We start from the raw sequence: 27,414 nt of genomic DNA, 5'->3' as shown, positions 1-27,414 counted from the left end.
CAAAATTTAATGCTCTTGCAATCATGTCAGCTGAATGGGATTTACTTCATTTACTGTCATTTGAGGATTCAAAACTGAATTTGAATCACGTAAAGCTCACAAGATGCCAGTTTAAACCTACAGCAATTAATTTGACGCTTAAAGTTTTCTATTTTTATGTTTATCCAGGCAGTATGTAACCTGTTCATTGTCTTCAATTTTCTTTTCATGTTTATTCAGTAATATACATGACTTGTTGATTGCCATAAGCTGGGTACGCTTTTGTTTTCATTAATACAGGGTTCACGAAAACGGGGCTTCAGAAAAACATTAGCCCTGGGCCTGCAATCTCATTAATCTGGCCCTGTCCTAGAATGTTGTGATGTACTGCTGTATGCTGATAACCAGATCCTGTCTTGCACTTTAGAGAGTGTAGCTCACGAAAGCTTATGGTCTAATAAAGTTGTTAGTCTCTAAGGTGCCACAAGTACTCCTTTTATTTTTGTGGATACAGACTAACACGGCTGCTATTCTGAAACCTGTCTTGCACTAGTTTTTGTTAATTATATCAAATACTGACAAATCTGGCTGTGGGGAAAAAATGAACTGGTCCAAATCTTTGCCCATTCCTCCAAATCTTTGCCCATTCCTCTCCTGACCCGCCCCCTCCTTTTTTTTTTTTTTTTAAAGAGCTGAGCAAAATTTGTGGACAAAAGTTGTTTCACCAAAAACTGCAAATGCATGTTGACTGAAACATTTTGCAAATTTGTGTTGAATTCGCCAAATTGCTTCAGTTGAAAAAAACCCTCAAAAAATAAAATTCCCCCAAAAAGTCAAAATATTGAAACACTTTGACTTTGTGATTTGAGAAACGTCTTATTTTGACTGTTACTTTAATGAGATCTATATAATTTTAAAAAGTTTAAAAAATCAAGATAAAGAAAAAACATGTTGCTTTGGGGTGAACAAAATATTTAGTATGAACCAGAATTAAATTCTTTCAACTTTTTTGATTCCCCCAAAATTTTCTAAAACTTTTGGTTTGAGTTGCCACGAAATGATTTTTTCCTCCAATTTTTCATTTCATCCACTGAACGAAAAAATCAGTTACTTACACAGTTCTAACCCCTAACTCCAACTCTACCATCACTCTTCCCTCTGAATTCCCTCCTTCCATTACCATCCCACAGAATCCTATGCACGTAGCCCTTGACCTCTCTCCTCATTATTTATTTGTATAATAATAGTGTCTAGAGGCCTCTACCAATATTAGGTCCCATCAAGCCATGCACTCTACGTACAGATAGTAAGAGACAGCTCTTGCCTTGAAGATCTTATATTTAAACAGACAAAAGATCATATAAAATACATTATTCCCAAAGATCGGGAACTGAGAAGAAAGAGATTATGTGACTTGCCCAAGGTCACACATTAATCCCATGGTAGAGCTGGGAATTGAACTTTGATCTTCTGTATGCCTGTGCAGTGAGTGTCTTAACCTCAAAACCTCCCTTCCTCTCCTAATCAGTCTTAACCCATTCTGCTCCCCAAAACCATTCTCAAAGGTCTATGGTGCTCCTCAAAGTCTTTCAGACTACGTGCACCTGCTCACTTCAACTTCCATGCATCCTGGGCTTCCCGTTTAGTTAGGCTACATCCATTTTAAGCCTTTGAAGGTCTGAAGCCCTTAGCTCTCGGGAACTTTAGAGACTCTTACTATATTTTGAAGCAGCCCGAGACAGAATGCTCAGATTACTGGGAAGTGTGAGGCAGCCCACAGCCTAGTGGGCATGGATGATAGTCTGAGGGACCTTAATGATCTTCATGGATAGTGGGTCTGGTTACTGAGGGAGGAAAGGGTGCGTGGGTGGTGTGGGGTGCTAGAACTAGTGTTCATGATGAGAGGATCAGTAGTTGCCCAGTCCTGACTGGGATAACACAAGAAGTCCATCAGTTAAATTCAGTTTAAATTGAAGTGAACATCCAAACCTTCAGAGGTTCGCCAACCATTTTATTATATGTACAAATTTTTGAAATGCTTCTTATTTTTGGTGATGAATTTGAATAGGAGTTCTGAACTCTTGTCAGTAGCTTAACTGTGAGTTATAAATCCTGTGTTCTGATTTTCCTAAGCTTTGCCACATCATCGTGTACACTGCACTTGTGGAAGAGAAATGAAAACACCTCTAGCTGTCTGACAGATGAGCTTCACCCAAGTATTTTTTGTACAGTTTACAAAATAACTGTCTGTAACTATGATCATCTTGCTCCCTAGCTCACATTTAGATTCATCTCAAGGGAGATGCTAAAAGGAAAGACATCTTTATCACCTTTACAAGCCTACGGTAATTAAAAGATCAGAAAAGTCAAGAGCTACCATTGAGAGAAGTGTTCATTTTGCAAAGTTACATATGAATGCTATCATGTTCAGTGCTGCTTGTTTCCAATTTTGCAGAAGACTTTATCACTGAAAGAATCTCTTTGCTACAGTTCAGAAAAAGCCCTGTCTAAATACATGTGGAGGATTGTGCAATGTGTGTGTGTATATATATGTGTGTGTGTGTGTGTGTATGTTGCTTGACAAATAACTGATGTAATTACAGCTTGCAAAATTAGCCACAGCTAGTACTCTTGCAGACCTTAGCAACTGAATAACTGTAAAAACATTATGCAATGTGGTAGCAGCAGGAATGTTTCACACAAAGTCATTTCTGCAGATCAATAACTAATAGCAAATTATACTCTTCTGTCTACGTGATGCAGATGCCCTGTGTATATATTTACATTGTAACATGATTGTCTGTTGTTTTGAGTTTGGGCGTGTGCATGCTGATCATTCTGTAATATGAAGCATATTCCCAGCACTTGAGGTACCCAAAGAAGACAGGGCACAAAGTAGTGAATGCCTCCCTGTCCAATTACCTTCTGAATTCCATAATAAAGGTTGCTACCAGCTACTGAATGTAACAGCCATGCCATTGTCTTGCAGGGAGTTGTTAGTTTGCTTATTAAAATTTATTACACTGCTCAAACACAGAGAATAATCTAGACAAATGGATTCTTATACATTGTTTAATTTCGCAAATTGGGCCTCTTTTTATTATGCTTAGGACCAGACTGCCTCTGTCACTTGCAGGGGGGCGGAATTGTGCAAGGAACATTTCCTCCTCTTGTGTATTCTGCACAAGAATCAGTGACAGTTGTAGCCTCTATGGTTGGGAGAGAGCAAGGGGCTTCTAGGAAAAGCAACTCAGGCAGGAGGCATCTGAAACCTCCAAAATGCGGGCAGCATTGGCTGATGAGGTGGCTTTATTGTTATATTTCTCAACTCATTCTTCATAACAATTCTGGGAGTTTAGTAGTCTTTCTTCCTAATCTCTCTTATCAGACTGTCTTTGTCTTTTACATGTAGCCTATCTAGTTTAATAAAAAAAAACTTGGGTAATCTTTCAATCTTATCAGGTTAACAGATTTCCTAGTAATATCAGTAACAGATTTTGCTACTTAAAAGTGTGTGTGTGGGGTCTTTTAAAGCTTCTAACCTGCTGGAACAATCACTCTTCGTTCATTAGTTGTCATGTTTGGTGGTGGAACATGTTTCTCTTCCATATAGCTTCCATAGTTCATCCCGACATTGTCTGAGCCACTGACCATCTTCCCTCCTTTTGCCACACTGCAGTCATCAGGGGAATTCCTAGAAAAACAATCAGAATTTGCCTACATTATTATAACACCGTCACTAATATTTTTATTAGTATTCGAATTGCATATGAGAGAGAGAGACTTTATTGTAAGGGCTGAGCAGTCATCTGGGAAGACCCCGCTTCTGGTCCATTAATTGATTTTGCTCTGAAAATATGATTGACTTAAATGAAACTACACCAGTTTACACCAGCTGAGGATCTGGCCCTATATTTGCAAACATACTATGGCCAGTAATTAATTTATTTTAAGAGGTGAGGCCTGAGGATTTAGACTGGACTGTTACAGGCAGTGACCCTGCTTCTCTCTCTAAATATAAGATATAGAGAACATGGCAAAATACACAGATATACTTAAAGCCAGAGTTATTACTCAGCTTTGGAGAACTTTCTACCTCCATGGTTGCCATTGTTTCATTAGGTATGTGCTCAGTTCCATTAGATGTATATCATGTAGTGCAATGCAGACACTTCTATGTATGCCCATATAAAAGGGGCTTTTGCCAAAGCCATGATTCAAAATACCACATGCATGACTGGGAAAGACTTTCAGCTCCTGCCTAACACAGTCTCCATGGTACTGTAGTCAAGCAGTGGACGTCTGCAGAGGATCTGCAACCAGACACCTTTTTACTTTTGGCTTTGCTTTCTGAATAGAGCCTTTAGAGTTTAACGTTCCATAGGGGGTTCCTTAATGGCCTTTTAATGGCATCACAATTTTCTTCCTGCCAGACACAGGCATATTTGACCCTTAATTTAATGTCTTCAATGTGTTTCATCATATAGACAAATATTGCTTCAAAAAATCAAAAGAAAGAGCATAACCACAGGGGAATATCTTTAAATGTAAAGAGGGTGGGTTTTTTAAAGTTATACAGTACTAATATCTTAAGCATTCATTTAATTCTGTTATTGCAATAATGCATCTGTACTGTGGATGTATGTAATAGGCAGCAGGTCAGGTTGATTAGAGAGACATTCTGTTTACATGAAAATTACACTCTTAAAAGATTTTCTTTTCCTGGACATTTTAACCCCATAAATATAGTTGCACCTCAATCCTGGCTTCTCCCAAACCCGATCAGTTTACATTCCACAGAACCTACAGTGTCCTCCGTGTATTAAATCATGGGGGTCCATTTCAGGATAGGGCAAAGTGGTCCTGTGATATGGTCCATGTGTTTTAGCATGGTCCCTTCAATCTACCCATGGACACTGTGTGCCCTCCCCAATTCGGATTATTTATGCTCCTGGTACAAGCAATTTGCGTGGGTGTCAATGCAGAAGATCACACATGACCAGATTATGCACGCTTTCACACCTCTATTTTGCATTTGTGTGGGGACAAAAGTTGGAAGAGGACCCACAATTTGGCCCAGAGTCTACACACCATATGTAGGAGAATGAGTTAAATGGGATAGTTCCTAAAGATTATCTTAATGTGTACTGCTATATGAAAGTATAATTTTCAATTAAGGATTCATTTAAAAAATGCTGATATTTTTAATGTTCAAATATCAATTAATATCTAAATAAAAGTCCAACTATGAGGTCCCAATTCAGCAAGTTGCTTAAGCACATGCCTCACTTTTCGCTCAGGGGTTCTCAAACGGAGGGTCATGACCTCTCAGGGGGTCACAAGATGGTTACGTGGGGATTGCGAGTGGTCAGTTCTGTGCGGTTGATGGTCCACAGCCCCCATTCAATTAAATTAAATTACCCCTCCTCATTTTTAATGTAGAAGGATGGGGGGGTCATACTCAGAGGTGTGCTATGTGAAATGGTCACCAATACAAAAATTTTGAAAAACACCGGGCTCATAAATAGTCCCACTGAAGGCAATGTTAGGCATGTGCTTAAGTTCCTTGCTGAACTGGGGCCAGTATCGCCAAATTGTTTCAGTGGGTATGAAAAAAAGTTTTGCGCTGAACTAATTTAATGCTTGGTGGACCTATTGTTTTGCCATTACTGTGCTGTGGCTATGTCATTACAATATACAGTCTACAGCATACAATTCAGCAAGAGAGAAACTTCTTGAGATAAGGCTTTTGCTTTTGCTACTTTTGTTCCATTCAGTTTGGAGCTCTTTTAGGCTGGTCCTGGACAGGAAATTAGGCCATAAAAAGCACAGATTAGGCATTCAACACACTTCTCAAAGCAACTTTTGTGGCAGATATTTTACCCTATGTCTAAATTTCACAACCAAACTATTAATATAGGTTATCTATATGTACTTTATAATAATCTCATGTGTGCATTTCAATAATACCTAGCAATTATATAGCATTTTCCACCATAAATTTGACAGAATTTAACCAAGAATGATTTATACAAGAGGAGAGGAGGTAGAAAGAAGTTATAGCCCAAATTTTCAAAGTGTCCAAAAGTTATTGGTGTTTCCATTTTTATTTTATATTAAATTGCATTTGTGCAGTACTTGAATATGGCATTTGATTTTCCAAGATGCTGAGTACCCACATATCCAGTTGAGGTCAACTGCTATTGTGGGTTCTTGCATCTCTGAAAATCAGGCCCTCACATACATGTCTCAGATTGCGGTTTCCCATAACAAGATACACTTCTGAAAATTTTGGCTAAAGTGACTTGCCCAAGGTTATATACTGCCAGGAAAACCCCTCCAGTCCTCCTGACTTCCAGTCCCCCTGACTTCCAGTCCCATTTTGTATCCATTGGAACATATTGTCTTCCAGATCCCAGAATGTGATTTCAGTAGATCTTGGGTGAATTCTGTAGCTGTTTCTTATTTAATAGATAATCTTTCAGTAACAGCGCAATAATCTGAGCCTTAGATAGAGGACATTGCTTTAGCTGAACTTCCTATTTTTTGATAGATGCACATGCCATGCAGTAGAGTGCTAGGTTCCCGCAACCACTATGCCAGGCCACGGGCCTGAATAACAGCTATGTGTGTGGATGTTGGAGTTTCACAGCAGCTCCTCACCCAGGCCTCAGGTTGGGTGATGGTGGATTTTACCACCGCCCATACACAGTCAGAATACTTAGGCATTTTTTAAGAGAGTAAATTTCTCCCCCATGCACACCTCAAAATATAAATTGAATTAATTACTGCAACCTGTTAAACCTTATTTCTACTACACAGAGGCAAACAGACCAAAAAAAAAAAATATATTCCAGACATAGTTACATGTTGTGAGAAAGTTTCTTAGAAAATCTTTTTGTGGCTGAAATGTTGGCTTTTTCTGTTTACCGATAACAAATAGAAATGGCACCTATGTATAAATGAGATTGCACACTTAACTACATTTATAGTCAGAAACACAGGCCAAATTCTGCCCTTAGTCATCGCTGCGACCCTATTGAAGTCAATGGCATTACATGGATGTCAGTGAGGGCAGTTTGGCCTGTTCATTGATTTTTTTGTATGATGAGATTATTTTCAGTGGTTTTGTGAAACAAACTACAAGTCACATCCTCTGGTCTAATTTGCAAAGTTACTTAATTTTCTTTTTCTATAAAAAGAACTTGGAATGCAAAAGGATTTAAGCAGATTGTTGTATCTATAAAATACATCAGTTGTAGCCTGCACCATTTCCAAAGGCAATCATGCCTTAAAAAACTATTGTAAACACTAAACAATAAATGATGTGAAAGATCAAGTAGTAGCAAAAGGCTTTTGGCAGACTGACAGGACTGCTCGGGTGGTTCTCTGATCTGACTATAAACAGAGCGGGGGGGGAGGGGAGATCACAATTTAAGTTAGCATATTTCATTAAAATCCAGAAGCAGATGGTCAAGAGTTTGGTCCCTTACTCGACAGGATAAATGACCAAAGCCCCCATTCAGAAAAGCATTTAAACCCAGGCTTAACTTCCAGCAAGTACCAACAAAGCTAAAGGGACTACCCAAGTCCTTAAAGTTAAGCACATTCTTTACTGCTTTACTGAACCGGACCTAATTCAGCAAATTAAATTGACTTTCATAATATGAAGAGTAGACCTGAAAACATAAGCAGGGCAGCCACCAGAAGAAAATATTTTTACTACACAGAACAACAAGAGAGGGATTGTCTTTAAAAGGTTTTTTTTAGGACATTTTGTAAGTCTGCTTTATTTCTGAATCATCAGGGGACTGAGGGCAGTGGAAAGTTGCCTTCAGAAAGTGTGCCCAAGTACAAATGGTGCAGCTTTGCAGTGATTCATTGTGAACTGCAGGCTTGAACTGAAACCTGAGATGTTTTTCTTCACAGCTGCATGTTATTTTTACCCTTTGTAAATATACTTTGTTACACCTGGAATTTACAAAAGCCCCAAAAAGGCTACAATCGTAACAATACTAACCAAGAACAGTTAGCAGAGCTCTTAGTGCTTTGTTAGGTACTGAGCTAATTCAATTCTTAAGTTCTGCTAAATGTTTGTTGAGAAAAAATTTCTCCATAGGCTTTTGGAACTGGGACTATTCCCTTTATTTAGGAACATTTAAAATCAAGATGATTTTATAGGGGAGATTTAGAGCCCATTCCTGTTCTCATTGAAGCCAGTGGGAGTTTTGCCATTCATAGATTCTGATGGAAGCAGGATTGAGTCCATAAATAAATATATGAAGTACAATTTTTATTCTTCATTATTCAAGGAAATATTTATTTGTGACATAAAATACCTATATTGTGTGTAAATGCAAGAGATGACAAATGAAATATAATGTATGTAATTTTGATTATAAACCCATCTCCTTGTAGCATTCTGATGATTTGAAAAAACAACAACCTATCTTTCATTTACCAGAGGGAAAAAATAAAACCAACTGTATTATGGAAATATCTGTATAGTGCTTGGTTTGATTAATTTAATAACAGCCTGGATTATTCCCTCCCATGGCTATTTGCATGGGGGGGGGGGGGTCTCACGAGAGTAGAATTCTGAGAATCTCCTTGCAGAGCTTCCTGTCAGAACATCCCATGTGCTGGGAAGCAGGGGGTTTCTCTCTCCTACATTCTATGGCATGAACCATGGTTCCATCCCAATGTTTACAGATCCCCAGGCTGCATTACTGGCTCTGCTCCCAGCTCACCCTTCCCCCTCAAAAACCAGGCCCACCTAATTCCTGCTGCAGGCTCACATAGTCCACACTCCCTCTTTAGGCTGTCCCAACACCTGAGAGAGCCTTCCACAGGCCTCCTTTCCCACAGAAGGCAGGGGCCATCCATGCAAAGAAGTATCCCTCAGAAAGGCAGGGCCAATAAAAGTCAATTATATTTGACCAAAATTACACCATTTGAAGATCAAACTATATTTAGTTTGTTCCAAGCTATACTCAGTTTATTCCCCTCTCTCTGCACAAACGTAAATTCTACTGCGTAGAGGTGCTCAACATTTTTTCAGACAAAAGCATTGTCTTTGAAAAATGGTCTTTTTACAAAGCAATTGTTCCCTACCAGTGTTGATTTTTTGACACTTTTCCCAAAATTTTTCACGACATTTTTAATCAATATTTTTCATTGCAACAGTTATGTAAACTACATGGCCAGTTATGTGTCTAAATCTCACACGCATGCATTACTGTGGAAACGTCCACGTCAGCTGCGAATCGCCTTAGCAGATGAATTTGAAAAACACTGCTGGGTACCAACACTGCTTGGGCACCAGGAGCAATCAGGGAACCAAAGCTATTCCCATACTGCCAAAATCTTGCAGAAAGGGTGGAGAAACAGCTAGAAACTTTGCAGACCCCAGAGGCTGGCTCCATTGGCATGAACTGCAATTCCTTTGCATGTGAACTGAGACTATGAAGCCAGACTTCAGTAATGATATCAGAAGATCAAACTAGTTGACACAGTACAATTAATGCCATCTATGTTCTTTCCCATGTCAAGCATAACTGAAGTTATGGCTAATTGGTGTTATATGCGCATAGGTAGGCAAATACTGTGGTTCTTATTCAATTCTTACTTGAGCAAATTCCCACTGAAGTTTGCTGGGTGTGAGCTGCATTTGGCTCATTGAAAGAACACACTCCTATTTTTGCATAGCCTCTTTCTTACAAAAGCTTCATGCCATTCTTTACACATGATTGTAATATAACACAGACATGAAAATACCAAAAAATGCATGTAGGTTATAATATGTCCTACCAAGCACTCTGAGCCCATCCTGTTCCCACTGAAGTTGATGGGGTTTATGCCACTGAATTTAACAAGAACAGGTTTGCACCTTGTATAAAAGTGATTTAAAAATTTTTCCCTCCTCCATACCTTACTAAACTATTTCCCAGGAAACATCCTTCATGGTAGTTCCACTGCTGGCACTTTTCAGTGCCCATGGAAAAGAATACCATTAATGGACTCATCCACTATTTACCATTAACTTAGTATTATTCCTCTAAAATGACAACTCTTGGCTCTGCACACTCTCTGGCCAATGCCCTTTGCAGGTGAGCATTTCATACAACTATGCTTGTACACTTTGATTCACTGTGTGTTTGTTTTTTGCTAACCAGGATAAGTCTACCCATTTTTGGAGCGTATCCCAAATAAGAACATGGAACCCAGGGTGTTGTTATAACTGGGTCAAATCAAAACCTTCTGTTATTTCATATAGCAAAAGGATAAAGCAAACTCCACATATCAACACATACAACCTCATTGACATTCTGCAGGCAAAACAAAAGATGCTAATTTACCAAGATGTATATGCAGCAGCCATACATTTTCAATCAAACAATAACTTTTTGCTAATTGACACAATCTCCCCTCCCCCTCCCCTGCCTTTTTCTGGCTATCTCACAATCCACAGCTGCTTCAAGCCTTAAGGCCATCACAGCAAATTAAGGCAGTCAGCATCTAGCTCACTAGAGGCCAGGCAAGCTATAAATATTACCAGCCCTGCTCTTTGTGTTCACAGTGCAGGGAAACAGCTGGTTTAAGTTTGACTGCACGTTGTCATTTCTCCATTAGTGCAAACACTTCAATATTTCTTATGTGTGAGGTTGGAGTGAAGAAAGGGAAAGGAGAGGGGGGCACTAACAGCCAAAGCTAAGAAATGATGTTGTGTATATACATAATTTACAATTAGATTACTGCCAGGGAGAATTCTGAAGTCTGATACAGTGTTAGTCAAGCCAAAGCCACAATAACTTCCCAGTTGGCCTATACCTTTCAGGACCCATTTTCTCTTGTTTTTCTTTTATTATTTTTATAGAAACTCTATTATAATGGTAATGGATTACATTTCTCAAATTGTATTTCATTTCAAGAGCTCATAAGCCTGTTGTGTTTGCGGTTTCATAAAATACTAGTGTGTTGGAAGTTGGGGCCCTTCCCAAAACACATATTCCTTCTATTGTGGGCAGGGATCATATAGAAAGCTAGCAATGTACAGAATGCCATGCATACATAGAAATGACATCTTGTATGGAAACCACAATCCCCAGTGTCTGTGGAATGTCTGCTGATTTTAGTGATTAGCATATTTGTGCTGTGAAATTGATGTGCACAAACATGTTAAGTTAAAAAAGATTAACCCATTTTCTTTATCTTAGTAAACTTAAATTCATAACTTGGTTAGACACCAAAAGCCATGGACTTAACACAGACACTGGTTTTATGGCTCATTACAACAACTTGTAACACACCACACTGCCTCCTACCTTTAACTGACCACTTCAAATCCTTTATACATAACAATCTAACTCCAAATTGCCCACCTCATTTCAACTGATTGCCTCCAGCATGTGTTACCCCTTCTGCTTAACAATCTTTCTCAATTTGTATTTACCTCAGACACTCTGCTTCCTTCCCCTCACCTGAAGGAGAGGCCTGTGTAGCTTGAAAGCTTGTAACTTCCACCAACAGATGTTGGCCCAATAAAAGTTATTACCTCACCCACCCTGTCTGTCTCATATCCTTTGACCAACACTGCAAACATAAAATTCTTTCTTTTGTCTTTAAAGTACTATTATCTATTTCTCATTAAACACAGTAGATACTATTTATATTTTATGGATTAAACTGTAAATGTTCAACAACACACTGTATTGGTATCAGAGTAAGGTGCCACGTGTATTGGTATGAGCCAGCAGGGTTTTACACACTTTAAGGCCCTACAGTTCTCTACTGGCGAAACTGACCCTGGTGCTGAGGGCTACCACAAGGCCTATACATCACTTAAGATTTCAAAATACGGCATCAGTGAGATTTAAATGCTGCGTAGGCCTTATGCTGCACCTCTGACCATGGGTGCATATGACCCAAAAGGAATGATCATGAAGGGGTTTACAGAGCTTTAGTTCAAAATTTTCAGGAGACTGAGATTAAGGTCATAAATCTAAATGTAGGTGCCCATTTTTGAAAATCTCAGTCTAAATTTTCAAAAGTGAAAAATGCAGGCATATTTAGCTACTCTTCTAAATTTTTATCATTTCAGTAACAATTGTCAATCTGAGATACATCTGTTTCAGTTTAAAGTAAACCAGTCCTATTGGATTGGAGAGTCAAGTGATTTCTTCACAGTTCACACCTGCCAGACCAGAACCACATCAACCCTGCTAAGAAGACAGTGTGGTGACATAATTAGCTTCTGAGCTGCATCAACCAGCCAAAACCACACCAAAAACCCTACTCTAAAGATGAGCTGGATAGACCATTTTTTCCCCTCCTTGGCAGTTTGTTTGTGCCAAAACCACAGCCAAATCAGAAACAATGCTAAACTGGTGCTTTTCAGAGCAATGAGCTGCTTCATAAAGCGGACAAACACAAAGCTCTCTGTGAAGAAGATACTGAAGTTTCAGTTTTCTCTGTCTGGCCCACAGCCACCAACATCAACCACCCAGTCAGTGGGAATAAAAAGGTATCTGAGTAGGGATATCCAAGACCAAATCCCTTTCCCAGGATTGCAGCTGTCTTATGGAGCCTGCTCAAATAAATAATATTAGATAAGTCATCCCATTAGATAATTCTCTCAGTTTTGTTGTGAAGTGAAATAGGACCTGATCAGCCTGTTGAAGTCAGTGGAAACACTCCCATTGATTTCAGTGGGCTTTGGATCAAGTTCATAGTTTAGTCTGTGCCAAGGTTTTAACCAGAATACTAGTACTGAGTGCCAGCAATAAACTACCCAATGATGGAAAGGACGGCGTCAGACACCAGCTGAGTGGCTGTACTTCAGCTATGGAAAAAACATCCCACTGAAAAATGAATGGTATTAAAATTATTTCTGCCAGGTGGATTTTTTGTTGTTAATATTTAAGATGGATAAAAAGTATCTAAATAATAAAATTAGATCTACCACCCAGTCAACTTAATCCCAGTTATTCTCTTTCTATCCTTTTTGTATGTAAAGTATCAAACAAACAGCTATTATTCAGAAGATCTTAAAACAAGGTTCTAAGGATGATAAGAATGTGAGGCAAAATACTGGGGACTCTAGATTAAGAGAAGTCTTCCATTGTACAGTATGTGTTCAGACTTGCCAAGATGTTTGAGGCAAATGTATATGTAAGGATTCCCAAAAGAGCCAAGCAAAAAGATGTATAAAAATGACATTTTCAGTTTCAAGTGTTTTTCAAGCAACACTAGAGCACAATTGGTGATATCTGAAAAATAATACTTTGCAAACGATATAGACCTTAATGCCAAATAATTATTTCTGGCATTTGTTTTAAGCAACTAAATCAGCAAAGCTAACTCTGGAAAACTTCTGCTGGGATTTCACTACAGCTAACTTTCATAATGCTTTTTAGGAAATCATTACATTTCATAATAGGTGGAATTCATCCCAGCCCTAAGGGTCACAGAAGATACTATACAACACCTAGGCCCCATTTAAAAAAGATAGGCCATTTATCAGGTACCTTAAATCCCTTAAGTAAGAATATAAAGAGGCCACTGAAGAATCAGGGGATTTAAGTGACAGGTTTCAGAGTAACAGCCGTGTTAGTCTGTATTCGCAAAAAGAAAAGGAGTACTTGTGGCACCTTAGAGACTAACCAATTTATTTGAGCATCAGCTTTCGTGAGCTACAGCTCATTTCATCGGATGCATACTGTGGAAAATACAGAAGATGTTTGTTTTTATACACACAAATCATGAAAAAATGGGTGTTTATCACTACAAAAGGTTTTCTCTCCCCCCACCCCACTCTCCTGCTGGTAATAGCTTATGTAAAGTGATCACTCTCCTTACAATGTGTATGATAAGCAAGGTGGGCCATTTCCAATTTATTTGAGCATAAGCTTTCGTGAGCTACAGCTCACTGCATCGGATGCATACTGTGGAAAATACAGAAGATGTTTGTTTTTATACACACAAATCATGAAAAAATGGGTGTTTATCACTACAAAAGGTTTTCTCTCCCCCCACCTCACTCTCCTGCTGGTAATAGCTTATGTAAAGTGATCACTCTCCTTACAATTTATTTGAGCATAAGCTTTCGTGGTATACAGGGCCTTGTACACAGGGCCATCAACCTATTTTTATGTTTATTATAAATTATGTATTATAATTATAAATAATAAAATGATTTAAAATAAAAATATGCAGATTTCCATGAAAATTAATTTATACAGGCCACAAAACTACATAGAGGATGAAATTTACTCTGGTTCAAATTTCCTTGCTTCATTTGGTTTAAGGTAAGCCCTTAGGGCTAAATTTTCTAGCGTTGTGGACTGGGATTTAGTCTTACAAATACTGTTATTGTTAAAGGAAACTGCATACCTAATTCCCTGTGCAACACACTGCAAATAACTCCTTAGTGTTACTTTAATGTAGTTTCTTTGGTATTTAACAGTAATAGTTTTGGAAGCCAAATTTTTCCAATATAATCCACAAGTGCCCTTATAACAGGGACCATTTTGTACTGAGGTTGAATGCAGTGTAAGTACAGCAAAGTTGCTGAAGCATTATCAGGGAAAGAAGAGTTAAAGTGGAGTATATTTCTTTTTAGAAAGCATACTTTGTTCTTGTGTTGTTAGAGTGTCTGTACACGCTTAACATTTTATATCCTCATCCAAACGATAGATTATATGGTCAGGAAGCTGTATAATGTCATGAGAAGGAACTTTTCAATGATTGTCCTGCTACACACAGAACAATATGAAACTAACCACATTGTTTGTGCTCCTTTGTAGCATCTTGCACTCTTTTTTGCATGCTCTACCTCTCATGCTATACAGACCCAGTCTCCCTTTTGGAGATATAATTATTAGAGGATATTCTGAAGATCCCAGATGAACCACTTAAGAAACATAATCCATAAATAAATAAGCACATTATATACATATACAATATTATTCTCACATACACTAGAGATTTACACTGATCTGGTAAAGTGGCCTTTAAGTGGGTGTAACTGTAACTAGAGCAGTGTAAAGGGCTTCCATGTAAATGAGAAACAGAACCATGCACTCCATTTACTATGCGCATTTATTTTTTGTATTTATTTGGATTACTTTTAAGAACTGGATAATTAAAATAAGGAAACAAACCTCTGGGCTGCAAATCAATGTGGAGAGAAAAGACATCTGCAAAAGAGTAAACCCTGGTCTACACTACATGTAGGATTCCCGAAAGAGCCATGATATAACTACATTGCTCAGTGGTGTGGAAAATCTACTTTCCACAGCCCCCATTGGCCTGGAGCAGTGAACCACGGCCAGTGGGAGTTGCGATCAGCTGAACCTGTGGACAAGGCACGTAAACAAACTGGCCTGGCCCGCCAGGGGGCTTATCCTGGCGGGCCGCGTGCCAAAGGTTGCAGATCCCTGATCTAACTAAAGGGGACATGATTTTCAGAGGTGCTGCTTTCTACCTTATCTGTTAGAGAATCTCTTCTGCAGTTATGCAGTGATATGACAAAACAACATGTAGCTGGTTTTCTCTCATTTCTTTCAAGCATCCCAAAATCTGTGGGAATTCTAATGCAGAATTGTGGTTTGGCCCATCATAGAAATGGAACTAACTGCAAAATTCAGATGGACTCATATTATCCAGATTCCTTCTCACTGTGGGAGTGTTTGAAGCTAAGATTTTGCAGCCCTAGTTATTAATAATACCACAGACAATTACAACAAATCTAAATAATCACTAATGCTATTTGTTTACTCTTGAGCATTTCACTGAGCTTGGCCAGAGAAACTATAACCACCAATGCTCATAAAGAATCTACTAAAACTAACGGGGAATATTTAATTGTAATATTTGGGAGGAGCAAAAACTGCTTATTTTTTTAATTGACAAAAACATTTACATTCTTATGTATGAATAAACCTTTTTAATACACAAAACTAGAAATTTGTCTCTAAATGATTGGACTTACAAGAAGACTACATATAGTTACCATTGTATAACTCATATTTCAGTTAATTGTTTGTTAATTTCTGTTACACAATTTTTTGACAATTTACTGGAAATTCAGATTTGATCTGAGGCAACTTTTCTCTCCAGTTTTGAAAATGTATTTTATTACATTAATGATACACAATTTATTGTACAGAATTCCCCTCTGAGTATCCATGGCTGCTGGACTGCTTCATCATACCTATGGCACTGATGTTTGGCAGTGCAGCAAATATAACCAGAACCACAGTACATGTGACCTTTTGGAGGTGGGGGGGAAAAGAGTGTTTTGGTTTTCGTTTTAGATTTTGTTTTTTGTTTTGAATAATTTGAGTGTAGGAGATCAGATTAATGTGTGAATAAATGCAGGTGCTTTTTTACAAGGTGATGGGAATTTGTACCCTCTATTTATACACAGTTAGCAATTTTGCATAAACTGTTTCTGGAGTGAGGCACTTTAAACATGAGGCCTCAGGTCACCCCGTGCAGTCTCATGGGAACGGGAGTAAAGATCAACAGCTCACTCTGCTTGTCATTGTAAGGACTTGCTTCTTGCATTGTCCTGTTACATTTCTGGCAGAGACAGCAGCTCAAACACCTAGTTATTTGTTACCACCATTTTCTCATAACAAGATCGGGTCCAGATCACAAACCCAAGAAAACTCTTCCAGGGCCCCTTTTGGCCCAATGTAACCTTTTAAAAATAACACAAAGACATGTTTAGCTAGCCTGATTAAAATAAGATACTACCTGTAATAATTTAACCACAAAAATATACTGGATGAGACACTTATCAATACAGCTGGACAAAACTATTCACTGGAAATAATTAGCCTGTTTTCAAATGTGGCTTGCAAAATAGTCTTTCAAAGTCCAATCAGCCAATCATAACTTTTAATTTAACTACAGTGACTTTAATTGGATGAGGACAACAACAGGTGGCTTTTTGGTTGGACACCTACTCCTTTTTTAAAGTTCACAAACTTTTTGCACAGAAGTGGCTTTGTAAATAAAGTCTCAGGGGGTAGCAGTGTTAGCCTGTATCCACAAAAACAACAAGGAGACAGGTGGCCCCTTAAAGACTAACAGATTTATTTGAGCATAAGCTTTCGCGGGTAAAAACCTCACAGGTGCATCTGAAGAAGTGGGGTTTTTACCCACGAAAGCTTATGCTCAAATAAATCTGTTAGTCTTTAAGGTGCCACCGGACTCCTTGTTGTTTTTGTAAATAAAATCCTTTTTCCCAAAATCCCATGATGAAAAATTATGTGAAACACATGGGCAAAACACTCTCCAATTTAGTACAGCTCTATTTATCAGACAATAAGAGTTCTTAAAGGTATATTCTCCCACTAAGTCCCTTTAGTGTCTCAAAAGACACTTAGTAAATACATTGTATCAGATAGATTTGCTACATCTACCATCACAATACTATGAATAAAACTCGAGTCAGTAAAACAGCAAAAACTACACACGCCTCACATTGTTGTGATGTCTTTTCCCCTAAATTCTATTTTTGACATGGATTGATATTTCCACATTATATTGGTGGAAGATACTAGGAGCTCAGATCCTACAGTGGTAAGGACCATATAAGTACCTTGACAGGTAAGATACACATAGTAGTAAAGCATCATTGCTAGTAATTTTAAACTCTGGCCTCATTACCTTGAGCCATTAATCTGATTTGGGTTACATTCCATCTTGATGGTGACTCTGGCTGGTGGTTGTGATAACCAGTCTTGCTGGGGGACACGTGGACTCATCTTTGACGTCTGCCCATATTCGCTGGAAGAGGAGGCAGTCATCTCTGTCTTAGTAAGATGTGGTGTTCCGTAGGCACACTCAAACAAGGACTGGTCTTCGCTCACTACTGATAATGCTTCCTGAAAACCAAAGCGGAGAAATCAACATGACACTGTGTCAGAGAAGTCATACAGATACTATAAAATCCTTTAACAGAATGAGATAGGTCTCAAAAGTCTTGTGGGGTATATACATTAATTGTTTGTCTGCATGCTTATTATTATTTATTTGTTTTACAATAGCAGCTATAGGCCAGGGCCCTATTGTGCAAAGCACTGTACAAATCTATAACAAAAAGACAGTACCTGCCCAGAGAACTTACCTATTTGACGTTTCCAATCAGGAACTAAAATGCGCCATGTCCAAGGCTTTATTAAGAGTTCAGAAAAGATGACAGAAAGCTAATGACTAAATAGAACACTGCAGGAGTAGCACTGAACTTAAATCTTTTACTTCTAAGGCTTGAACTTAGAGGCCAGATTCTCAGATGGTGTAAACTGACATACCCTGCACTGACTTCAACAACTTTACACCAAATTATGATCTGGTCCTTGAAACTTCTACTCTTGGAATCCTGGTGTCTTCGAATCCTGGCATTCTCACATACCATGAATGGACTGGATGGCTTAGGGGATGTGTAATGGAATACTGAGCCTTTATCTGTACAATAGGTCATCAGATCACCTCTGTCCCAGATTAAGTGACCAAAAGTCATTACTGTCTGCTCTGTTTGGAGGTCTTTCTGAAATGAGTAAATGGTCTCTATTCAGTTGCTATAATGAATTTTTGACATCAGAAAAGCTATCACCACAACTGACAATTTTTTTGGTCGCAGTAGAGTGGCCAAGGATTGGAGACGCCTGGAGAATATACTACATTGTTGCCCTCAAGGTGCTTTCTACATAATGATTCAGGCACTGTGATGGGATGAGTGTGGTGGGGAAACATGCTCTGCCACTGTGCTTTTTGGTAGAGAAACAGAGAAGTTCAGTCTCCTGAGTTGTTTAACTAGCATCTTTAACCAACACTGAATTAATTAAACCTTTAACACATTTAAAATAAAGAAACTAAAAAGCCATCTTTGGAGAAAGAAACAATGAGTACCATGCATTAACTCCCCCTGTAAGATGAATAAGGTTTGGTTTTGCTGACTCCTTGGGAGTTTCTCTTCATTCTTGCCTATAGAATTAGGACCAATTTCTTTCCTAGATAATACAGTGATGGAAAGAAGAGATATAGCTGGCTCCAACCTCTGTTTCAGGGATCCTGCTCTTCCTATGAGTAGAAACAAAATGCAAGCCAGCCTAGCACTTGTTGCTGGCTGCAGAATGGGTGCTAACCAGCTGGTGGGCTGGACACCACCCCTAAACCACAAACCATACCACCTTGAGGATGTGGCATGTTGACCACCCCCTTACCATCTCTCTCTCTCAGAACGCTTCCTCAAGCAGTGTGTATAGATCCTACTTTGCTGCATGTGTGGGAAGAGGTTCTCTACAGTCTCTTCCCCCATTGTGGTGACAGCGTGGTTACTGCACCTTTGTGGCCCGCAACGTTCTGGGTGGCAGAGTTCAAAAGATTTGTCATTTTGAAGGCAGCTGCAGCTCTAGTAAGTTGGAGACTGAACCCGACAATGAAGCAGTGCTGCATGTAGCTTATAAGCAAAGACCGTCTCTCTTACTGTGTCGTTGCAGCTAATGTGGTTACTTTATTTCTTCTTGTTGTTATTATGAACTAATTAAAGTCACTGTAGCTTGGTTAGAGGGCATAATTGGCTGACAAGACTTTGGGGGACATAATACCAACTTTGTGCACCCATACAGCCCAGGGCAGGTTTGAACCCTTTAGTGCCAAATTCTGCTCTGGCTGATACAGAACTGAAGAGCACAGATACTGCCCAGTGAGTCCTTTGCCCCAGGGATCAATGGCAGGTTAGCCCAGGATTCTAGACAGAGATCCAAGGTACCAAATGGAGGTGATTGCTAGGCTGATCCTTTGGACATTGAGCAACACACAACCCCAGCTGACAGCAGCATATGAGCTACCCAGCTAGCAGTTCCCGGCCAATGGGAGTCTGTAGCTGGTGCTCGGCGTGGTGGCAGCACGCGGAGCACCATGCCCCCCAACCTAGGAGCCGGATCTGCTGGCTGCTTCTGTGGCACAGCGTGGAGCCAGGACATGTAGGGACAAGCCTGCCTTAGCTCCGCAGCACTGCCAACCGGACTTTTAATGGCCCGGTTGGCAGTGCTGACTGGAGCTGCCAGGGTTCCTTTCTGACCCAGCGTTCCAGTCGAAAATTGGACACCTGGTCACTCTAATTTCTGCTGGGAAAGTCAGTGGAGGGCTCCCGCCTACATGCTGTTCCTGGAGTGTGGGTTATCTGCTGGGGCCTTCTGCCCTCAAAGCCTGGCTCCACAGAGGTTGGGCCTGAGGGAGAGCTCGGGGGAAAGGGTTGCGATCCCTTGATGCTGGCTGCTGAGTCAGTTACTAAATTAGCTAGGGATCCTTAAATCCAAGTTTTTTTATTTTCATAGAACAAGATTTAAAGTAATAAAGTTACTCAGGAGGAAAAATATTTTGTTTACAAAGTTCTGAGTAATTTTCCATGAAAATATACACACCCCTGACCACGTACCCGCAGCACTGAATGGACTGACATCCAGTGTCTGAGACTGTTTTCTACCCGCTTTTTTCTCCTATGCTCCACTGAGGAGTCAGTACAGGGACTAAATAAGAATAACATATTATGTAATGTTAACTTTGGCAATACTGATTACCATAAATATGTATAAGAAAGTGTGAATTATACAAGAGAAACCAGAAGCAAAATTGCAAATATGGCAAGCCAAGTTGTTGTTATATATTGCTTACAGATTAAGCTATCTTCAGAAGTGGCATCAAAATGTCACTCGTTGATTTTATTTACTTAATCTCCCACCCACAATTGAATAAAAAACATGATTTATTCAGCATTAAAACAAAATCTGGCTCTAAATCACATAAATGAAGACAATTTTGGACTAACTATAGAAAACAAATGGAGATGGTAAAAGATGAGATTTACTAAATTTGCATATATTGGGATAAATAACTGCAATACAATAGTATCTGCCTCACATCTTAATTATTTTTCAATATGCTACCAATGCACAATCTAACACATTATATCACACAAAGGAAAAAAAAGTACACGTATTTCAACTTTGTGTGCAGGTTATACTGACCACCGGAAAGACTATGCCAATTAGTTAGGATTACAGTGGATAACTGAGAGACTGTGACAAAAAAACAAACAAATCAAATAACCCAACCCACAAACAAACCCAGGAGACTGAGTCTAGCTTCATATGTCAAGAAAATATTCAATTATATATGATTTCAAAAGAAAACATGCACAACTCACTATAGGAATTCCTCATCTAATTTAGCAGTCTATACCCCATCTTGTGATTTAGCAGTTATTACATTCGTACAGGGCTATGGAGGCAATGTGGGAATATCTGTGCTTCTGTCATCGTCTGAGACTGGCTGCTGGGGTATCTGATGTGGAGGGCTTAGTGGCAGAGTGAGCTCTCCGTTACAACTATTCAGCCTTTACTGGCTCCCTTGATGTTTTCCTATTGAGCCCTGGGTGACACCACATGCCTCCTCTCTCCATTGGGAAGGATGTAGGGACACAGGGTGGACAACAGAGTCAGTCTTATTTCATCTCTGAGCCAGAATAAGTTGCACAGGTTGACAAAGCATTTCCATGAGTCTGTGGAGTCAACATATGTAAAAGCATGACCTAAAACAGACTATCCTTACTTCCTCCATGACTCATCATCCTTCTCCAGCACATCAATGGGGCCAGGATTTCACCCCAGAGGTCGATGGGAGTTTTGCCACTGACTTCAGTGGGGCTTGGATTTCACCTCTGGAAATATGCAATATGCTTAACTGCCATTCCACAACTCCTCCCGTCTGCCAGGATTCATGCAATTATACTTTCTGCCATCTGCTTCTTTTCAAAGTACAGTGGCTGCAATTGAAATTTCATGATGTGTCAACAGCTACCACATCATTATATCTGAGACTACCACAGCTTTTCCCTGTATTTTAAGTAGAAGATACCTGTGGTACATGTGTGGGCACTGTGTGGTGAGAATTGGCAAATACTGACTTTTTAATGGCGTTTGTTGTAAGCTAAATCCCTGTGGTGGTTTGAGCAATTAATGGCCAAAGGCACTTCAGCATTTAGCCAATCCTCAGATACTGCACAGACGAAGCAATACCTAACAATTTAAGGATGGTTCACAATAATAAGAGAGACATATTCATACTGTAGAAAATACAAAAATTATATTAAGAAATATGGAAATTGTCTCTTGATTACATAAAATCTTCTGATTCAACAAGCAATATAGTATATAAAAACAGACAGTAAATAGCCTTCATCTGTTCCTCCTATACTTCTGCCCATACTATTTATCCTTGATTTCTCTCTGTTGACTAAGATGGTGATCCTGAATTTTTATGTTTTCTCCATTTTTAAAAAGCTCTATAAATGACTAAATAATAGTAATTAAAAACATTATTCACTAATTCCTTCCTTGTCAAAGAGGTTATTTGGGAACAGACTTTTTATTATTTAATCAGCTCTAAATTGCAATGAGTAAAAATGACTTTCATATGCCATTCACCTCAGTCATGAAGGCTAGGAAAGGAATACTCTAACTGCAATTTCTCATATTTGATGTAACATACTTTGTCATTATTTTGCAAATACAAATGTAAAGTAAAAAACTTTAAAAGTTTAAATGTAAAAAATTCACTGCAGACTAGACTGTGCAACCTTGATTATATTGGTGAGCATTTACTCACACAAGTAGCCCTGTGTACTCAGCAATGTGAATAACAGTTGCATGATCTAGCCTTACATGTATTAATACTGTAACTGATCAACAAAATGTAATTTTGAATATCAGTTATATTTCTATTAACTATTTTCATTGCTCATTTTCATGCTAATTTTTTTCACACCCATATGTTGTTACCCAACCAGTTTAGCATCTTCAAGGAGGTCAGTGGGGTAAAGCAAAGTAAATATTAATATATTCGTAAACAGACCCATTAATAGACTTCCTTTAAACTCGCCAAGTTTTGTACCCTTATGGGAACAGATACTGTAATGGATGGATCATCTTCCTGGATTTCATGACACCTCAGAAGTTAAAGCTCTCAATTCCAGTAACTAGTGGTTGACATGACACGGCATGAAGAGACATACGCTACCATGGCAGACAGGAAAGATTATTCACATATGTGCATGAAATATAATGCTTTGATAAATTATGAAAAATAAAATTCATATTAGACAAATATTTTCAATTTGGGGGGCATAAAGTCCTATGAGAGTATCACCAGCACAAAAGAAAATACATTTTTCACAGAGAGATTTTTTTTCCCGCCAACTCCACAATACTTGGCTTTTTGCTTCTCCCTTGGACTTTTTGTTCTAGTGATAAAAGCACTAAATGTCTTTTTGTATTTGTATTTGGGTTTGGTTTATACTTTGCTGACAAGTGAAAAAGACAGAATAACAGACTGACAAATAACTAGAACAATAGATACAGTAATGCCTTTAAAATAGGATAAAATAATTAGGACAAAGATGTTTATCTAATCAAATGCATAATTACTTGGCCTGGAAAGTAGAATATAAAGGAAACGTGACTGAGATGCTCAACGTTATGAAGGGTATATACAAACTGATCAATTCCTTCTTTTACTCCAATCTCAGAAATTGAGGACACAGGGAAAGATTTTTTTTAAACCAGTAAAATTTAAAACGAATAGAAGAATATACTTCTTAATGTAGCATACCATTAACCAGTGTAATCTACTAATGCAGGAGATTACTGAAAAATATACTGTAGCAGGATGTTAAATGAATTTGGATAATGTTATGAAATAATGGTATTATCTTTATGCCAGGTACAGAACATACCCCTCTTTGTCTGAGACTCATTTATGCAGTCTGCTCCCATATCATCATATGGTAGACTGTTCAACATTCCAATAACATACTAAGGGCCCAGTCCAACTCCTATTGAAGTCAGCTGTAGACTTTCCATTCACTTCGATAAGAGTTGGATCAGACATAAGAAAAGGAATTCTTAATATTTAGCTTCACTCTTTCCTCCCATTTTTTCCAAATATGGCCATGATTTGGACCCTCTTTATTACAGGTAGAACAGATATCCTAGATCTTATTTGGCCCCTTTAGCTACCTGAAATCTGTAAGGAGATGATTTCTCATTCTCCTTATGTCCCAGAAGAAACATATGAAATCTTTTGAGCCTTTTCTTGCAACACAGACCTCCAGAACCACAAAATGAATTTGTTGCCCTCCACTATACTTTTTCTATAACCTGGTCATAATTTCTTAAAGTATATCAGCAAAATGTAAATAATATTCCAAGTGCAGCCTTTTTTAGCCCCTTAAATATAGGAACTGATTGCTTTTAAACATATTGACTTAAATACATAAACTTTTTGTGGCCCTATTTTCATGATATTCCTCACCATCACTATTAGTTCCTTTTCCCCTCATCTAACTTGAATCCATATTATAATGCTTGCTTACTTGGATATTCTCAGATGCAACAGCTTGTATTTCCCAATATTGGAAATCATGTTCTAGACATTTCCCATTTCCCTTGCTTATCTAAACACTACAGTTGGTCGGAAAATGGAATTTCTGTTTTGCAGGAAATTCTGACATTTCAAAAAAAATTTTTTTTTGCTCTGAATCAGAACAAATAGTTGAAATTTTTTTTCACAAAATGGAAATTCTGAAAAAGTGACTGAGAGATCTAAATTTTTCATTCCAATAATGTCAAAATAAAACATTTTGACAATACCAAAATATTATAAGACAATAGAAAATATTAAATATCAAACATCATATACAAATATAGTATAGTATTAAAATTAGTATTTTAATATAATGTAAAATTCTAAACTAAATGAATCAAAATAATAAAGTAAATATGAAATATTTCATCTATGAAAACCAAACATTTTGTCACTATCAACATGAAAAAGTTTAAATGATTTGATTTGACATTTTCCCAATGAAAATGTCACCATTGACATGATCCGGAGAAATGTTTCAATTTTGACAAACTGCATTTTTCGATGGAAAACTGTTCTGTCAAAAATTTCTTGACCAGCTCTGCTAAATACTTCCTGTTATTCCACTCTTCACTATACTAATCTTCTTACTTACATTTTACAACATCTGAAGATTTGGACAAATGTTTCCGTAGCTCCATTTTTCATGTACTAATGAACATGTTAAGTAGGCTTTGTCCCTGCACTTCACCTTATGAAACCCCATGTTTGCATCTTCTCTCCATTCCCCCATCCATCTGTCTATCTAGTACAATTTATAGATGGTTTAGGTACAATAGTGATAAATGATGTATATGAATTCAAAAACATACAGATGTATGTGAAGAGTCAGTTCTCCTTCTTGCTTGAATGTTTAAAAGGATCTAAAAAGGAGCCTTCCAAACCTTTCCAAAAGAAGCTTCATGTTCAAGAGCCAGGTAGCAATAAGATATTTCTACCCAGTCACTCTCTATCTTCCCCATTTTTGTGGGTGGGAGCGAGATAAAAATGCAGTGAAAATGAAAATGTTTTCAAATGTTGGGGCAGATGCTCAGCTACTGTAAATTAGTATTACTCCACTGATTTCAACGGAGTTACATCCGTTTAACCTGGCTGAATATCTGGCCCACAATGAGTTAAATATCATTTTTCTGAATCAAGAGTCATTGCATGGAATTGTGGTCATAAAAATGAGTCAAACAAAGATCAGCCCATGCTAGGATACGAGCACACAGTACAGACTAATGTAACCATTTTAGGAGATTTTTAGCAAAGCTTTCAGAAATTCATCACTCCATCTTGCTACTTTTATTGCGTTCTTTTACATACGTTCTTTTTTAAAAAGTTTATTACACAGCTTTAGGAAGTAGTTCACTGGGTAGTAAAGCTTCATCTCAATCAGGCTAAAGAATGTCATTTCTACATTGCAACAGATACCACAGGAGGGGCCAGTGGCCAAACAGTCAATGATAGCTCACAGGACATTGGGCAATCTTTCAGGCTGACAACTCCACACTATTCAGGTCTGAAACATGCAACACAGGGTGCTGGAGTAGAGCCCTATGCAGGACTATATTTTTAATCCAACTTCTGTCCCGACCTGCAGTACCCATTCCCACTCACTACCGCATTGTTTCTTGCATTTTTATCTTGCTCCCACCCGCAAAAATCTTAGATCCTGCAAATCCCACGAGAGAGAGAGAGAGAGATTCCCCCATGCTGCTTTAAAACCACACCAAAAAGGTCGGTTAATATATTATATATATAAATTTTACCACTAAAAGAAAACAAATCTTGCTTAAACCACGTAAAAATACTTTAACTCCTGTTATAATAGACATCAAATCTCTTTCTAGCTCTCACTTAAATGTAAGTATTAAAACCTTTATTTAAAAAAAAAGAAAAAGAAAAATCGCTTTACATTGCTGAAATTATATTTATGACAAATTGACGAGAGTTTTAGTGTTTTCCTGCAATTTCCCACAGTCTGTTTTTTTGCCCACCCAATCCTGCCCACAACATTTTACCCACTCCCTGTATTATGGCAGCGGGTCCTGCGGGATCCCAGTCCTGCTGCAGGGCTCTACACATGCTGAAGGCATTTCAGCCTAAACTTGCAGCCTAGTTTACAGCCAAATCTTTGAGCCTTGAATTCATTGCATAAGGCAACAGTAAGTGAAACGAAAGTCTAATGATTAATGCTGAAACCTTGCTACAGCTTATTAGATCATGCCATTCTTACAACTCTATTCTGACCATCCTCAAAAGAAGCATCATCAACAGATACACAATAGTCTGTGAGGAATATGCCTGAAAAAGTTACAACCTCAAATACAGCCACCTGCTTCAGGAGCTGCAGCACACATCTGGAATGTGTTTTACCCATACACCTCTGAGATTTGGAATCATTTGAGCAGACTGAAATCCACAGATTATATTCATGAGAGTGTTCAGGAACAACAAAAAGCCTTGGCTAGTACAAGATAGGAAAGACAGGTGTCGTCCTCACCTCCACCCATGAGAATCTTATTTCCAGTTCAGTTAAAATCCTCCATCTATCTGAAAAGGGCACTTGAGAAGCCAGTGGTAATCCAAGTAAAGGCTGGTGCTGCCACTTATCTAATTTCTTGACTTCTTGCTGGGAAAAATACAAAGGATATTTTGAAAGCAAGGGAGAGACACTGCTACAGTCCCATTTGTAAATAATAATAATGAAAATAATAAAATCCAATCCTAAATCAAAACATGTTTATGAAATTTAAGGCCAGATTTATCTAAGAGAAAAAGCCCTGGGTAGGTGAGGTCTGATCCTGCAGCCCTTATTATGTGAGTCATTCTCTTGACTTCACTGGAACTAAGATTGTGGTAAGGGCTGAAAGACTAAACTAAGGCCTGGGCTACACTACGGGGGGGTTCAAACTAATATATGCAACTTCCGCTATGCTATTCGCGTAGCTGAAG

General features: G+C 38.4%; 1 protein-coding gene across 5 annotated transcripts in view; it reads right to left on the bottom strand.

Annotated features, from left to right (window-relative positions):
- The window catches only part of ERG (ETS transcription factor ERG), a 201,814-nt gene that overhangs the window by 25,027 nt on the left and 149,373 nt on the right, over positions 1–27,414 (bottom strand). For all 5 annotated transcript variants that reach the window (XM_074969955.1, XM_074969971.1, XM_074969948.1 and 2 more), the window contains 2 exons: positions 17,659–17,876; positions 3,522–3,673 (listed from right to left, as the gene is read on the bottom strand). In XM_074969955.1, coding sequence (XP_074826056.1) covers positions 3,522–3,673; positions 17,659–17,876 — 370 coding nt within the window. The remainder of the gene's footprint in view (positions 1–3,521; positions 3,674–17,658; positions 17,877–27,414) is intronic.

This window comes from Natator depressus, chromosome 1 (genome assembly GCF_965152275.1).
Source record: "Natator depressus isolate rNatDep1 chromosome 1, rNatDep2.hap1, whole genome shotgun sequence".
Lineage (NCBI taxonomy): Eukaryota > Metazoa > Chordata > Testudines > Cheloniidae > Natator > Natator depressus.
Note: the sequence above shows the minus strand (reverse complement) of the source record. Positions and strands in the feature narration are given on the sequence as shown.